The sequence below is a fragment of the Lepisma saccharinum genome, chromosome 17 (genome assembly GCF_977018435.1).
Source record: "Lepisma saccharinum chromosome 17, izLepSacc3.1, whole genome shotgun sequence".
NCBI classification, from domain to species: domain Eukaryota; kingdom Metazoa; phylum Arthropoda; class Insecta; order Zygentoma; family Lepismatidae; genus Lepisma; species Lepisma saccharinum.
This window is the reverse complement of record NC_139245.1, coordinates 7,600,765-7,618,744: the sequence shown is the minus strand read 5'-3', so window position 1 is coordinate 7,618,744 and position 17,980 is coordinate 7,600,765. Positions and strand designations below refer to the sequence as shown.

Below are 17,980 nucleotides of genomic sequence, written 5' to 3'. Positions count from 1 at the left end.
ATGAGACTTATAATTACAAGTAAGACTGGTACAAATCATTGCAAAAACACTGCAACTTCAAACTCATTGTTTTTGGATAGAAATTCTTTCGGATACCCTGGTTATAGCCACTTTCTTTACGCTTCATTTATTTTATTATCTGTGAAGTTGAATCGCAATGACTATAATAGAAATAACAAAACGAATTAGGAAATTCAGTAAAAAAAATCCACTTTGAGAAAACACGAAAGCTTCCTACAAGCAGGTTTCGCGAACTTGGCAACTTCTTCGTGCAGTTAGCATCCTCGTAGCAGGAAGAGGTTTTCGCGCGAGGCCGATGTCTCCAAGCTCCAACACTCGGCTACCCACACCGCCCCTTGTCTCGCGACCAGCTGCTCGCTCCGAGAGAGAAGGGGAAGGAGAGGCAGCAGCATCCCCAGGGAGAAGACTCCGCCTCCCGGGACCCCGCGGACAGCCAATGGGAGAGCGTCACCCTAGAACGCGGGAGGCACGACACAGGGCGCTGCACTTTGGGGGACGCACGCTTTTTCGAGTAGGTGTGGGGGGAGGGAAGGGAGGGGAAGGGGAAATTTCGGACTGTTTCCCCGAGACCCCCTGGGATCGGATAGCCAGACAAGCGGCTGCTGTCGCTACGTTCAGACGTTTTCTCGCACGCGTCCGTGTTGTTGACCACGGTACCACACGACGCCGTGACGCCACTCGTGCTGTTTTGTGATACACTCAAGGACAGTTCGTGTCAGTGCCACCACAACGTTCTATGAAATTGGATTTCAAGCGAGATTCACCTCGACACGTGAGTTCGACACCCGGAGACTTTAAAAACGTGCGGGACCTGGTGAAAGCCAATGTCCCCGACATCACGCTGTTCAGAACACAATGTTGTTTAAAGGCAACAGCACAAGATTGGAGCTACTCATCGAAAAGATCCAAGCCAATAAGGAGAACCACGTCACTGATCAGGACATCAAAGGTAAGACCCTGGTTTTTTATCAATATTATTATGAGGGAACGGATTTATATGTAAATACTTATTTATGTATGAAACTGAAATCAGTTATATTTTGTATTATTTTTGCACATCATGGCATGCAGACTCGAAAAATTCAGTTTTCATTTTCAATATTTTTGCATATATTAGGTTTTGGCCGATATTTTACATATTTTACTTACTTTTACATATTATTTCCATATTTCAGAACATTTCTCAACATATACTCCATATTCGCGCATTAACTACATGTCCCCGTGTGACCGAGAGCGTTGTGTGAATTTCTTGCGAATAACTGACATATTTGAAATGTTGTTATTCATTTTTTTGGAAACAAAATCAACACACATTTTGTGTTGTTTTACAATTAATGTCAATGTAAGCGTACTGTATTTTATGTAGCTCGTGTAGTGTCTTATATTATTAAAAATGTATATATATTATTTTTTTTACAATTTTAAGTCCATATTTTGGTGAAAATAACTAAATATGTATTTACGTATTTAACACAGTTTTACTACATATAAAATAAGTCCGTTTCCTGAACTCGCTGTCTGGATGGAAACATTTCCACCCTGTTGGCAATCCGAAATACGAACGTGGCAACAGTGCACAGCATGTGGGCTTTACAATTTTGCCAGGTCTAAAATGCCGTTAGGTGGTGTAATTATTCTGGCGACAGAGGGGGTAAGGTCATAGACTTGACGTCTGTTGGTTACTTTCTACCTGTCTGACTAATTGTAATGCTGTGTTTAGTCCCAGTAAATTCATTTGAAAAGAGAATCAATGCTATCATTACTACTATTCTTACTTGTAGTACGTAAAGTACACATTCTTTATATACATGTACATTACAAGTATCTGTTATATAGAGCTTCTTCAACAAAGTTTCTGAGTTCGTGGCATGATAGTACATATAACAACAATAACAACTGACATTGCGGTTGAATGAAAATTCCAGTACCCAAATAACTAAAATTTAACTATTAGAGAGTTCACAGAATTGAACTACATTTCTTTCCACATTTTTTAATATAAACATTGAATTGATGTATGTTAATTCTATTTTCCGTGACTATATTACTATTACATTCATGTTTATTTTAAAATCGCTCAAATTACCTAAGTATAAAAATAGTTCAATGTTTGATTAATTTTAGAGAGAATGAATGTATGCAGAGGTATATTTCGTAGTTTCAATCCCCCACAAGGATTTGTTGTGTCAAATATACAATTTAGTCATGGGGTCCCGGGTTCGATACCCGGTGGAGGCACATAGTGGTTCGGATCCCACTTTAAACTGTAGGTCCAGTCCCGATTAGCCTTTCTGTGCATAAAGTGGACTTAAAACAACAATTCAACAACAACAATTTAGTCATGAAACAACATTGTTGTAATATAATTATTATCCATTTGGATCCTTTAAACCCTCCCCTTCACATATGGCCATGGTTCCAGTCCCCCGGGTGTTTCCTTGTAGCTTTCATCGATTCATCAATCTCCTTCATCGCCCCATTTAACCTAATTCTGAAAAATAATATTTGTTTAGGGCACTCCTTACATGTTTCATTAATCTATGTTTAAAATAGTTGTACTGTGATATTCTTATTTTTTCATTGAATTGAAAAGTGTTGGGTGAATCATTCCACTTGAAAACTGTAGAAACATACGTGAAAGATAATTTTTGTTTTCTTCCGTTTATTCAATTCTATCGCTGAATCTTTCACACCAAGTGGTACTATATGGTAATGATTGATCATAAGGGCATCATTGTTCCTTGAATTTTTGATAAACAAGAACATAATTATAGATAGTTTACGAAAGAGTTATCAAGTACTAAGATCAAGCAAAATATACTTTGTGTAAAAATGTATTTACTTTTATCGTCCTTACACGAACATAGGGATTCAATTCCGTTGAATAGGATTTGCATTGACAGTTTCACATGGCAGTTAACGCAGTACCTTCCCGGTGGATGCACATAGTGGTTCGGAAAACTGTAGGTCCGGTTCCGATGAGCCAATTTGCACAAAGTGGACTTAGCCTGATATTTCTTTTTTTTTAATGCAGAATCAGAGACTTCAGTTTTTGTCATCAGTTGGAATTAACAACTTTTTCTGTTATCCTATGAATACTGTATTTTTACTGTTCATCTTAACATTAGCTTCCTCGTTGGAGTATTTAAGGAGGGGGATATCAGGGTTGAGTCCCCCTGATGTCATGGAAACAAAAATATGTTTGTCATCACTTGTTGGTTTAAAAATTCCTATATACACTTACGTAACAATATTAAGTTACAATTGCAATAAGATAAAAAAACTATTTTTTTCGAAATAAAATTGTTAATATGTCACTGAGGATCCTTTATGGATCAGCTGTTCTTTTAAAACAAAATTTATCCATTTTAAATAGAGCCCATCATATTTCTATTTTAAGCCATATATTTTCCCTTTGCATGTAATAGAAATAATAATAATATACATAATAATTTATCTCATCTTTTTGTTATTATTATTATTGAGCCTGTGGTATTTCTTTCACCTTTTATCAAGTGGTCCCAGGTTCGATTCCCCGTGAAGGAGCCTTGCATTTCACGGTGATTCGGGTCTCACTTTAAACTGTAGGCCCAGTCTCTATTAGCCTGTCTCAACATAAAGTGAAGTTATTATTATTATTGAAAGTGATGCACTAGGTTAGTCTGCTAGCACCCATTATGAAATGGACTCCTACATATGCATCTATCTGTGCTAGTGTTTGCCAACGAGACGAGGCTGCCCATAGAAAGTAGTTTCTTGGATTTCTTACCAAGCGCTTGCCAGATTTCTGTAAACTTCCCCCAAGCAAATTCTAATTCGTCACACATTGTCCGTAACGAATTTGTCCCGACTTTAGCCTCTTGTGGCAGCTATCTTTACTTGCAAAACCCCTTTGTCTTCCTACTGAAATTTCCTGACTACCCTAAATCTGTCAACTATCTCTTAACCCAAGCGCTCCGCTGCATTCTTCCTTGCGCAAAACGATGTGGAGGTAGCCACTGCCATTGTTTACTGTAGGACTTGTTGCAGCCATACTGGGGGCAATCGTCATAAAAAATTTCTCGCCCAAACGGACCCTTCCTTCATAAAATCGCGACCCTCTCCTCAGCACCTCGAGTACTGGTTGCAAACTCCAAAGATTTCGTACTAAAACCTAGTAATAGACTAATATAGTTAAACCAGTGGCGTGCCCAAGGGGCGTTGGTGGGGGTTATAACCCACCCCCCCCCCGTTGGCCCAGTATTCCTTTAAAAAAAGAACGTCAAAGGTAGGAAAGATGGTGAAATGAGAAAAAGTGTACATAACCCCTCCCTTTCAAACATCCTGGACACGCCACTGAGTGATACTCTGCATTGACGTAATGACCATAATGCCTGAAGTCGTAGGAGTAAGAGGCGATATGCCACAGGCCAAAAGCGACATCTGCTGCTTGGAAATGAACCATCCGAACCGAAGCGGCACTACGAGGGGCTCGTATCGCTCGAACTTGGTAGTTGTCTCCTGTCGTGCATCTGTCTTGACTGTCTGTTGCTATCGCATGAGTGGTGCCAAACTAAAGGAGCTTGCGTCGCTTTGGTGCGAAATCCCAGTGTCGCCTATCGCCTCGGTCTGAAAGCTCTCTTACATAGAACCTTTCGAACCGAAGCGACACAACAAACTGGACGTGTCGCTTGCTTGTTCCTCGGATTACGCCCTTTTCTGAATACCGTGTGTTGTGTTGCCTCGGACTGTTGTTCGCGCATGCGCGGTGAAAGCTGGCTTATAAATTGATGTGGCCCGTGTCGCTTCGGTGTGAAACTCGTTTGTCGCTTCGCTTTGAACGCTCTCTTATGGGAGCTTGCAGACCGGCGAGAAGCGACTTGTCGCGTGTTGCCTTGGTCTGAGAGCTCCCTAAGTGTACGATGGATAAAGAGTGGATGGAAGTCAGAAAAACAAGGCAGCTTCCATAAACTTTGGTAATCAACAAACTTTATTTTAAATATTAATGTCCTTATGATTAACGAATCGTATTTATTCTCACTATAAGTGAGCAAAATGTTTTAAGATTTAAAACACTTTCTTGAATAATATTTTGTGATTTCTACTTTTACGAGACGAGAAGGAACAAAACTCTTCGAGAGATAAGAATATTTTCAAGACCGAGAAGGCATTTGTACAACACGTCAGAGGAGGCGAGACAGACAATGTCTCATCTCGTGGACAACACTAATCCCCAATTATATGTATCTTTGTTTTTACTCCTTTTTTTTGTGCCACTTTTCGCTAATTTGCGAAGATGGGGATAAGTGATGATATGATGAAATTGATGAATATACACTCACAAATATCCATGCTCAGGCCGAGAGTCGAACCCGGAACCCCTGACGTCGTAGCGCGATATGCTAACCACTCAGCCACCCATTTATATGTATCGATTTACCAAGAAATTTGCTTTACTATTTTCAAGAATTGCATCAGAATGTTAAAATAGGTATTATGTAATCACAAAATATAATTTTCGTGCAAAATTGATGCAAAATAAAAGGAAAGTTTGAATTTTGCATAATTTACAGAATAATTAGACTCCGCGAGAATGTCGCGCGTCATTTTTTGCGGACCCCGTGAAAGACCAATATTGCGGAAAAGTATCGGCTGGTATCGCTAGATGAATTCCAACCGATACTTTCCGATACTGATACATCGGTATCGGCTCAGACCTAATATATATATATATATATATATATATATATATATATATATATATATATATATAGACAGACACACACACAGGGAGGGGAGGGTTATCCATTTGAGTATGTATGGATAAAAGAAAACATTAAATTAATAGAAAAGTAAATGTGATATAGGAGGAAAATTTTCGTGTTGGTGTTTTTGTGCTTGAAACATGGGAGTTTTGCTGTAGGTGTGTTGGCAACAATGAAGTTTGAACTGATTCGTTATTGTTAAAATGCCGTTCATGAACCAGCAATGGGCTAAATGTGTGGGAACCAATTGCTTGGCCTCCCAACTCCCCAGATTTAACCCCTCCAGACTTCTTCGTCTGGGGTTTCGTTAAAGACACTGTCTACCGACAGACATTGATGATTTGAAACTCAAAATCACACAGGCTTTCGACAGAATCGCTCCAGAGATGTTACACCAGACGTGGAATGAATTGAATCACCGTTATGAGTTGTGCAGAGTTCGCAATGGAGGCCATGTATAAAGTTGAAAACTGTACCAAACTGTTGGTAGTGTATAAAAATAAAAACTCCCACCTTTCAGTCTTTTGTATACAATATTTCAGGTAATTACATTTGACCACAAAATTTTCACATCCATTTTATTCTATCCATACCAAACGGATCACCCTGTGTGTGGGTGTGTGTGTGTGTGTAATATGTATATATATATATACCATATCATAGTATTATAACTATTCGAAGCCTCCCAAAATCATGTTCAACAATGTTTAACAGATGGTCCCGCTCGTCATGTGACAAATTAGCGACAAGCTGTTTATTATTTTTCGTAAGCCTCCGCAAAGAGGTCACTCTCAAGCACTTGTGACATGTCTTCCAACAAGTGTTGCCGCATGTACACATATTACGCGCACCGCACACAGCGGCCATAACTCACAGCTACACGTCCCCGCAGCAGGCTCCTTATGTGGCATTATATTTGATTAATATGGAATTACGTGACGTTGCGTTGGTCTGTGCGGTGCCTTGGGTTTTAAGGTGAGTAATGGGACGCTATACATGTAGGGGATACATCCATCAAACATTCTGCCCCGCGTGAGTGACGTAAAATTATCGAGGCATGTGGAGGGTTGGGGATTCGAAGCGGCGACCTTGGTGGGAAAAATCCAGACAGGTACGCTCTGCCCTGGACTTGTCAGCATCAAAGCAATCATAGAGTCTTATTTTTATTGTTTTGTTAGTGAAAAAAAATCAAAATTGGTTGAAATAAAGTGTATTTCAATACTTTTTACGAATTAGTTCAATAGCCTCACTGGCAAATTCAAGATTCCCTAGACACTGGGTTCCTTTGTGAGTATCCCTTTATCTACGTATTATGATTTATCCTTATCTTCAAGATTGCCGGCCCCCGTGGCGGAGTGGTTAGCACATCGCGCTACGACGGCAGGGGTCCCGGGTTCGAATCCCGGCCTGGATGTTTGTGACTTGTGAGTGCCCATTCATCATTTTCATCTTGTCACCACTAATCCCCATCTTCGCAAATTAGCCAAAAGTGGCACAAAAAGCGAAGTACAATAAAGCAAATCAATCAATTATCTTCAAGGTTGGATAAATGTGGAGGAAATGCAATGAAAGTAAGAGAAATGCGAAATAATTTTGCTTTTTTACATGTCATTATTAATTGATGTACCCAGGATCAAACCCTCCAAGTGCATTTAAAAAAAAAATGAGGTAAGACTTGTATTGTATTATTACAGCTGATTTAATTTGCTAATTATTTTACATAATAAACCTTGCAAATATGACAAATTAATTTTATTTACCCTTTCGAATTTTAGTACATATAAACTCACTGCAAACATTCCTATGCAGACAGTTCAATTTTAAACAAAATCCCCCAAATTTGGTAGCAGAATCCGCCATATTCCAATCAATGTTTCTGTATGCTAATGAAATATGTATTACAAAAATAATTACTTTCAAACATGGAAAATCACGAATTACCTATTCTCCTCATTCTCATTTCCAGAAAATTTGACTGCTATTGACAGTGGCGTACCCAGTATTTTCGAAAGGATACTTGTTTTAGTATTCGGTCCTCATTTTGCCATAATTTCCTGCCTTACACGTTCTTTTCTTTAGAAATACTTGGCCAAATTCGGGGTATGACCCCCTCCAACCCTCCTTTCGGTACGCATTTGACTACTGTGGATTTCCATGTGCCTCAATTATTTCTAGAGCATTTAAAGGTGAATAGCAACACAATCCTTCAATCTGTTCCTATCCTGAGCAAGACCAATCCAATCTTTTCCATCCTTACCGATTTCCTTTAGGTTTCATCTCAACGTTATCCCTCCATCTTCGCCTTGGCCTTCCTACAGGTCTCTTACCATCGGGTTTCCCAACAAGAACCCTGTGTAATGCACAATTAACATCGGGCGCTATTCAGGGCTTGATTTGTATTTCCGAACGCTTACGGGATAACTTAAATGTACCCTACCGGGAATCAAATCCGTGATCCCTTGATTAGAAGACGATACCCCTTCGTGGTAATCAAGTAACTGCAATGTGAGACAGAAAAAAGTAACTTAAAGATAATTTCCTGAGACTTCGTTCCCAAACATAAGAAAAATCAGGTTTGTATAAGATTCATAATCTATTCCCGCCTTATATTCGCTCGCTGTTGCAGATACATTTCTTGTTCTCATCTCTCCTCACACCTTTGTTCGAATGTCGAGTTTACAGTTGAAAGAAAACCTGTTTCGTTCGGCCTTTGATACCTAATAGTTTCTTTGTTAATTAGTTACCGAATAATTGAAGTATAAAAAACTCTACCGTGCACATTAAGTAAGCTAACATTACCTTTTAATCAGATACGATATAAATTAGAATCCAGAGGCGCTTGACGTTCCAAAGGGTTTTAAGAAAAAAATCTAAAAAAGCTGCTCCTCTAACGGCCATGTAATTCGCCTCAACTTATTTGCTCCCCTCCTTGCATGCGAGTTTTTATCCCATGATGCAATTGAAGCATGACGCGGTAAAAAAGAAATGAATAAAATGTGGATAACATTTTCGCAAGTTTCCAAGTTTTACGTGTTCCCTCTCCTCTACATGAATTCAGTGAAGCGGCTCCGCTAGAGGATGTAGTTCCGTGGCTTCCCGCCCACTATCTCCTGGCGCTGGTTGTCAATGACCAGGTTCCATGCGTTGTGGCTTTGCCTTCTTGAGAAGGCCGGTGCAGTTTCTCTTTGTTTACATTCTACGTCATCATAGGTAGATCATGGATCGCTCACAGTTGCAAATGCGTGTTGGATAGGCGGAAAAACTGACGTTGTTTGAACGCTCGGCCGCTGATGTGGCTATCATTCGTTGCTCTAAAGAAGTGCAAGAGTTACATGATCCAAATAGGAATATATATATATATATATATATATATATATATATAATATACACACACACACAGTAAAACCTCGTTAATCCGGACGCCGATAAGCCGGGCTTAGCTTAATCCGGACAGGCAAAAGGCCAAAAAAAGAAAATGCAGAATGCAAGGTTTTAAATGTGGCTAGAAGTCAACAAGAGAACATTCCAAAGAGAAGGCAGTCAACCACTGATGAAATTCTTTTTCCCGCAGACTTTGTGCTGTATTGTATGGTGTATTTAGGCCTATGTCCTTGCTATAAACAGAGTTTTTAATGCACTTTCTACTGTTCTTTTAGGTTATGTCAGTTAATCCTGTCCTTATTCCCCAACATTATTCCGTATTAACGAGGTTTCACTGTATTTTTAAACAAGGAAGAAGAAAAAAAATGGTCGAGCTCTTTGAGATATCGTAAAAATTCTCGACCCCAAAGATTCCATTTCAAGTCCTGCCCTGGGCTCGAACAATCCTTTGTAGTGTCACTTCATCATATAATTAGCATTTATCCTCATCGTCGCGATTAGCGAAAACTTGTTACAAAAAGTTATGCAGAATAAGAAAAAAACGCAAAAATATCAATGGCTTGCCCAAGATTCGAACTTAGGAACGCCGACCTCCGTGTCAGAGAACGCCAGGGTTCTCGGGTTCTAATACCCGCCCGCCTTGGCATGGGTTTTCTCATATCATCACTCATCGTCATCGTCGCGATTTGCCGAAATAAAAAAAAATCTAATCGAACTGAAGATTTTATTTAAACTCTCTCTGGATGCTTCATGTTGAAGAGGGCATTCATTTGTTTACTCCAGTTGTCTCAACCTCTGTGGTATGTGAATAATGCACAGTGTTGTGCTATGCAAACTTCCTGATGTATTCAGGATATAGGAAGTTCCATCAGGTTTATGGAGTCAGCTGTTTGCAATAGAGGTAGTAAAAATCACGATTCGGCATGGAGGAAGGTCTCCATGGCCTGGGTGATATAGAGGTGAGGCAGACTGAGAAGGGACTGACTTTTGATTTGGATTGAGGAGACAGAAGGACTTAGAGAAAGGAGTTGAGGGAAAGTGAGGCGAGTCGTGGTCAACGAGGAACGAATCCTAGAGAGGTCTTAGTTTTATTTTATTTGACGTTACTTTGAATTACCGTAATCAATACTCTTCAGATAGACAGGTAATTATCCTAACCCAGCCATGATTCAGGTTCGAAGGTTCATAAAACCCAATGAGTGACCATTGTCTTTTCTAGTTGTCAAGCTATTTTGTTTTAGTTGTGCCTTTCGCACTGCCAAGCATTTGACTTGTCATGTCAATGACGAGTGCTCTCATAATTGAGGATGAAGGATGAATATGTTACATCACCCATTGATTTAGGAGTGACTGGTTTTGATCATCATTCTGTATAATGATACGGTTGACTTAATACAGAAACTCAAACTCTTAAGTTTTCAAAGGGAGAACTATTTTCTATATCCCGAACCGTACCGATTAAAATTTCCGAAAGAAGAACCTGAAGTCGAGGACTTTGATCCCTACAAGCCCTTTCGGTAGATGACTTAGCAGTAGTGGTCTCAGAAGATCCTTGGTTCTAATCCCGGCGTTGCGTCTGTTCCCTTGCCTATACCATCCACTCATATTTCACCCTCATTGACGCAATTAAACTAAAGAGGCAGGGACTGACTTTTAACAACCAGAAAAGAATGCAGCACACAGCAATTTCTCCCTACAAGGCTAGTTGAAAAGGCGGTAATGGATGTAATCCGTGAGTCGTGCATACACGCGTATTAAGTCGAAGGATTTTGCGCTACATTACTCTCTTTGGATCCCCATTAGTTTTTCATTTGCATCATATTTTCCTTTTGGCATATGAGGTGATGATGGGTAGCTTTAACCCTTTCGTTTCTCCATTTCGCAGATTTTTGAAAAAAAAAATCCCCCATCCCCGAAACAAACTTGCGAATACCACTGACCATAAAATCCCTTTCAGTTGCCGGCTATAATCCGGCAGAGATGACCCTCCCTTCCTTTCCAATATCTCAAAAAGGGGCGGAGAAGCGTAAGCTCTGTGTTTCAGAACAAGTACTCGTGAGTTTAATACCGGGGAAGCTTGTTTCACGGGTCTCGTGCCAAAGTACAAAGCAAAGTTTCGACTCTCCCTTCTCTGTGCACATAGGGGGGAGGGGGAGGGAGGACCAAAACCAGTTTAGAAACACGATTTCAGTGAATATGTTTGAGTTTTTAACGAATAAATCACATATAAGTAGTCACAATTCTGTAGGTAATACGTAAAGGAATGGGAAGGGGCATGATAAAAAGATAGAACATTCTATATCTCAGCTGATTTATAAATTACAATAAGAATATGTCATCATCTTCTTTCAAAGTCAGAATTCACGTTTTTGGGCCATTTAGGTATGCATCTTTTTTTTTTAAAAAAAAAAATTAGATCTGTTTGAATTCCTCCTACAGTATTCCAGACAATATTCATGTAGATTGCTTGCCTCGTCAACAAATCGGTTTAAACAAACGCATGTGAATTCTAAGACACCCCATTGATGAATTTCAATGACAACTGTTCAGTAGCCGGACCCTGTGACCGAGTGGTTAGCACATCGTGCTGCGACGCCAAGGGTCCCGGGTTCGAATCCCGCTCGGGCTTGGATGTTTGTGAATGTCCATTCATCAATTTCATCACTCATCTCCATCTTCGCAAATTAGCCAAGAGGCACAAAACGCGAAGTAAAGTAAACTAAATCAATCAATCAACTGTTCAGTAGTATTCTTGCGCATAGGAATACAGTGCATATAATTGAACCATACCACGGTGAGACCATATATCATTCTTTCAAACTTCTTTTCATGTCATCAGCATTCATTGATCTTATTTGCACGTCCAAACAATGAGAAAAGTATATCCTGAAATATAATTTTAAAATAAAAACTTGGTGCACAAGTATTAAGTCCACGGATTAAAGATTTGAATCAAATTTTGTCAATATTGAAGGCAACCATGCAGTCGCGGCGATGGAGTTCCAGAACTGAGGGGTCACGCTACCAAAAAATGGGGGGCAAGACAGTTTACTTTCCCTTGGTAGATAAAGTTTAGCACAGTGCGGGGGCAAAAGTGGCAAAAATCCCTAATCGCTGCCACTGCAACCATGATATGTGATTCATGGAGGAGTTGGCAATGAGGAAGTAGCTAAATAATGGATGCCTGCTGGAACGATGGCCGAAATTGTTCGGAACCAAAGGTTTGAGAAGTATCCTGACCTGCATTAAGGACAAAGATGAGGCTAAATCATTACATTCACAAGACAAGCCGCTGAAAATCATTATGAAACTGAATGTTCAAGTCTCATTGAAAGAGGAAACGTTTTTGACAACCACTTGCAGGAAATCAAGTCTTCCAAAACACAATACTTCTTCACGCTATGTTGTACCAGATAACCTTCAATTTAAAGCCGCGGAGGATATTCACGTGTAATTGCAAACAAGGAGCATGAACGTACGTGGACCGGTTTTCCTATCGTCTTAACTGACCTGCACTACTAGAAATGGCAGTGCATAGATCCTTGCGTGCGGGGTGGATGAGTGGGCACTGGAAGTCGCAACCTTGAATCTCAGCACGTCGAGTTCTTGGTTTGTAATTGGGAAAATTGTCCTGACTGTACTGACGTAATCTCATCTCTAATCTGAAAACAGGTTATGATGTTCTTTCAGTGTGCGATGTGTTCATTATGTTTCCTACTGTTTTTCTTCACATAACTATCTTCTTTCTTTGTGATGACGTAGAATCTACAAGAATGTTCAGGAGTGGCCTGAATTACGACAGTTCTGTTGCTATTTTCTGCTGATGAATTCTACACTAACTATAGTGTTTCTTGAGGTGATCTTGGGATCGATACCCTTCAAAGAATGTGTAATAATCAGATAGTGCGCTGTTGAGCTATGAAATATGTGTTTGCGTGTCATGGACAACCATGATCTTTGATTCAGCCTTTTTGATGGGTAAGATGTCGCTGTAACAGCGAGAATTAATGCAGTCAGCCCTGTTCTAAATTAAGCAAACATTATAACCATAAGAACAGTATGGTGCCCTTCATAACTACCAATTGGCAACGTTTCCTGTTTGATCGCAGAGCGAAATATTCAAAGATATTTATGAAACTGTAAACGAATTGTGTTTTTGTGCGCATTGTCAAAATCCTGTTATTAGGATTGGATAATCCAAGCTGAATCTATAGTAGTGTTGCTCACGGGACGAAAGAAACAAATATTTTCGAGACGAGGCAGCATTTTCACGGGAAGGGATGAGACAGACCAAAGTAGTGGGCAACATCAAATTCATATCCGAACCACTCACAGTGTGTCTTCACCGAGTATCGAGCTCGGGACCCTTTTAAGTCCCTAAGTTTGGAGCTGGAGTTTATTTTGATCCGCAGACCCGCGACTCCTGTGCACCATACTCCCGCAAGGAGGGGAGGGCGAGAGAGGACCATGCTTCCTTATGGCCCGAACTGAACGGAGGAAGGGAAAGCTGCGCGGGGACTTTTCGGCCAAGGTAGATTACGTTACGTTTCGTATTGGATTGTCGGCTGACCAGCCACCGAACTTTTTAATTGCTTCTTTGACATACGATTTCACAACTGCAACGAACATTTGGTACGTTCCTCATTTGAACCTAAATCTAGGTCCTAACTTATTTTGAAGCAGGTCGAATAAGGTTGTAGGTGCTCGCATAGACATTATACTGATTGCACCCTTCAGCGTTTGCCAAGAGAGAGGAGAAAAATTACAAACGGGAAGATTTGGGAATTGTTCACTTTGCGATCCAGATGTGAAAGAACTTCATTTGCAGTGTTTTCAGCGCCGTCGATATCTTCAGTATAGGGAATCTCGACATATTTGTTTATAAGGTTCAGCCGAAGGACACTCTGACCCACGCTCATCCGCAACCGAAACCCGTTTCCAAATGAGTCCTCCTTGTCCAAGAGGTGTCTGAGTCAGCCGGTTAATATGTACATAGGAATTAATGCGTCTGCGTGAGTGAACCCTCCATATAGAATTTCAGGCCGCGTGTGATGTGCAAACCTTGTAATTCGTATCAGGTTCTTTGGATGTCCACTTCTTGGTACTGGGAGAGCAAGCTGTTTTAAGTATTGACGGAGATAAGTTCAATGACAGGATTAATTTAAGTCGCATTTTTATGAAGACCCGCAACCTGTTTCCGGAATCAAACATTGCACTCCGGTTCTTCTTCTTCATCCACCGGGGGAAAAGAAGAATTTGAGGTTAAGTGGGTGGGGAGCTGAGTGGATCTTCGACAGGACGGTTGATGTATATGCGGACGCTAATAACGATTTCTACAACTCTGAGGGGGGAATTGCGTTGCCGCTTCTTTGCCGCGTACAGAGTACATGGAGGACCGTCTTGGAGGAAGAAAAAAGTAGCGCTTCCAGTGTCCTTCTTTATCGCCAAAAGACTTTTACGTTCGTTATTAACGAAGTTGCCCTAACAGATAAAGCGGCTCGTTGTACCGCGTAAGTAGTCCTGTACATGGAATTACATCTCCGGTAGGTCTTGGCCCGAACCTGTCCATTTGCGAGGAGCTTGTTTCTTTTTCGTCGATTCGTGTGCTGCAGTTTAAGCTTCGCCGTGGACCCGCTTCTGAGGACGTGAGAACTTAACCGCTGAAACGAGAGTACCCCCTCCTCTCCCCCTTCCCTTTCCCCCCGTCGAATTCCAGGGATGGCTCCTCTCTCGGCGCGCACGGAGGAGCAGGTACTTGCGTATGCTTGTGTACCCACCTCAAGCATCTTCGACTTCCTGTCGCAGATTTATTGGTCTTGCCTGGATATTTTCTTCTCCAATACGCTGGCTTCCGTGGGGCATTGAATTTACTTGACCGAATGTTTTGCATTTTCATTTTACATTCGGAACATGGGCGTCGCCAGAAATTTTTGTGGGGTTAAGGGGCAGGCAATGGTTGAAACATAAATGGTAGAAATAATAATCCCGGCCTGGACATGGATGTTTGTGAATGTCCCATTCATCAATTTCATCACTCATCCCCATCTTCGCAAATTAGCCAAAAGTGGCACAAAAAGCGAAGTAAAATAAAGCAAATCAGTGATAATAATAATAACTATTATAACCAAATAGAACAAATTTTATTATTATATCTTTGGGAAGGCTTTTCTACTCAAAGCACCAAATGAGCACAACTATCTTCTCTTGTTTTTTACATTTTACAAAGTTAGTGTATCGAAATGTATAGTTATTCTGTATCGTTATTAATTTATACACACCTCGTTCAAAAAAGCACGCTTTAAAAGTTAGGAGGAAGTTTTAGCCATCGTGCTTTTGTGTGTCCTCTCACATAAAAGTCTTATTTTTTGGAATTTTGATTCCTGTATTGGAATTCCTGTATTTTACTGTCATTTTTTCGATTTAACTCATATTTTTTTTACTTTGTTATTCTGTGCGAATAATAACTAAGTGATCCTTATTTCTGTTATTAGCAATAATAGTTACAATCTTTCTGTATTTTGTAACTTCAACGATGCCAATTTCCAAGGGAGGTCGATGAACCTCTCACCCCCTCCTGACGCCCATGATTGAGAGGATTAGTGTTTGAAATGGGTGAGGCTGGAATTTAGAAGATTTACAAATTTCTTCCACAATGTTCCCCCTTCCTTGGAGAAAAGTTATTTCCTTTCACTTGGTTTGGACTGCTACGACAGATAATGCATGAGGAATATAATCCACCCACGCACAAATTGCGAGCGAAGGGAGCAAAAAATTTTTGGATCCATTTTTTTGCAAACTGAAAGCAATATTAATTTAAATGGGACAAATAATTCCACGGGGGCGCCATGGCATTCTGTTTTACTTTTTTTTTCATTTAGATCGTTCGACTCGCGCCGCCCCTTAGCTACCGCTCTGAACTTGAGAGTGTAAGAAAAACAGACAATGCGAGCGAAATGAGCAAGAAGATTTTACGAAATGTATTTTTATTTGTATTTCTTTGCCCTCACTGATATATCTGTGAGCAATTGTAAGCAGAATTTGAAGAAAAAGAAGGCACCGAATTTGTGTTTTCGGAAGGGCGCCGAGACGAGAGGGTGCACCGGGATTTTGCCCGGTGTCCCTGTGGGCCAGTCCGGCCCTGGTGCTGAGTTGAATCAGTAGCAATCAGTCTAAACGAGACTGCTCTCTCAGACTAAATCTCTTCTTTCAATAAGACTGTGGCACAGCAAGAAATATTTGCAGTTTCAAGCGTAGCCTTACATCTTTGAGCCAAGAGTATTGTAAAAGACGTGAAATCCTAAACAGCCTTCTGGACCTTGATCTTTCGTATCACCACATGAGTATTCGGGTCCATTCTTGAAGGTTCAATGCCCTATTTCTGCCCATTTATCTCCTCTGCCGTACACTTGTGATTGCTAAGCAATTACAGGCACCCAGAAGGCAGCGACAATACAAACACGCTTTCGAAATCTTGCTCCGTCATTCGGGCGTTTACACTGATCGAGTTTGCCCAGGAAGATAAAATGATTTTTCGTTCCTTCCGGAAGAAGGGAAGGCACCAGTGGGATAAGCATTCTGACGGAATCATCGTCTGATGATAATTAGGGTCCGTTTCGAGCGTCCTTGTTTGTTGATTCATAGATGGCGCCATTGTTTAACACATTGAATTCGCTCATACCATCAACTCAAGCTGTAGTATTGTTAGCAATAACAGTAATAAATTTTGTAAGTCAGTTTTCTCTTACTTGTTTACGGTCTTTCAAATTCAATCATTAGGAAACGTATATTATTGAACGGTTTAGATGAACCACCGCAAAATATCACCTTGGGTTCGTCTTATTTATTCTAGAAATTGGCTTGAACCTTTACTAATTTGAGGTGCATTGATCGGTTCATTGATTAATTAAGGTGAGATATATATATATATATGAAGAAATAATCACACACACACAAGTCCCACAGAGTTGGCTGTAAGTCCAACTTCCGGTACCTCAGTAATCTGCAAAATGCAATACAGGGTGTACTACATGGAAGTGAGGTTGATTGAGTAATGGGAGGACTCTCTGGCTCCTAAATTCTTCAAAGTGATTTGTTTCAGTTTGTTTCTAAGTCCACTAAGCTAATCAGGACTGGACATACAGTTTAAAGTGGGATCCGAACTATTATGTACCTCCACCGCCATAGAGATGTGTGTATGTTTGTTTTTAATATTTATAAAGTTTAAGTCAGTTTTATGCTCAGATGGAACTATGGTTTAAAGTGGAATCCGAATCAGTGAGCAATATACCTCCGCTGGGAATCGAACCCTAGACCCTTTAATTACAATGCAACATCCGAAGTCACAATGCTACAGGGTAGGCTCATATTTGCTCATGGAGAATAGAGACAGGTTAGAATAAATGTAAGCTTACATCAGTTATAGAAAAAAGTAAAAAGTTAATGAGGCAATAAATATTTCTTAGTTAATAATGTAACTTTGTAATAGACATGTCAAGTTGAACAATCCTAACCTTTTCAAAACATAAAAATAATAACTCTATGAACACATAATTGTGTGTATAAAAATTGTACACATGTTACAGTTTGTTTTATCCTGGAATAATACGTTCACTAAAGCCGTCAAGTAAGTGGAGCTCAGGTACTTAACGCTCTCCTGAAAATGAGTGCACTTGGAGAGACCTCTGGCGTAGAAAAGTAGAATGTCTAAATTTTTTTTAATTTGGCCAGTTGAGACAGTTTTCCACATGCAATTGGGAATGTCGTGCAGATGTCAGTGCCACCTATGGGAGGACATTTGGGCGGAGACTCCATTGAACTTCTGAAGAGCCAGA

At 40.2% G+C, this 17,980-nt stretch overlaps 1 protein-coding gene across 3 annotated transcripts in view; it reads left to right on the top strand.

The window, feature by feature from the left end:
• L (zinc finger protein Lobe) overlaps positions 1-17,980 on the top strand; it is a 604,581-nt gene that overhangs the window by 529,198 nt on the left and 57,403 nt on the right. The window contains exon 1 of one of the 3 annotated variants that reach the window (XM_083138879.1): positions 625-970. The exons of the other annotated variants lie outside the window; for them this stretch is intronic. Coding sequence (XP_082995005.1) covers positions 877-970 — 94 coding nt within the window. The 5' untranslated portion in view covers positions 625-876. Of the gene's footprint in view, positions 1-624; positions 971-17,980 lie in introns of those variants that run through there. 3 annotated transcript variants of the gene reach the window in all.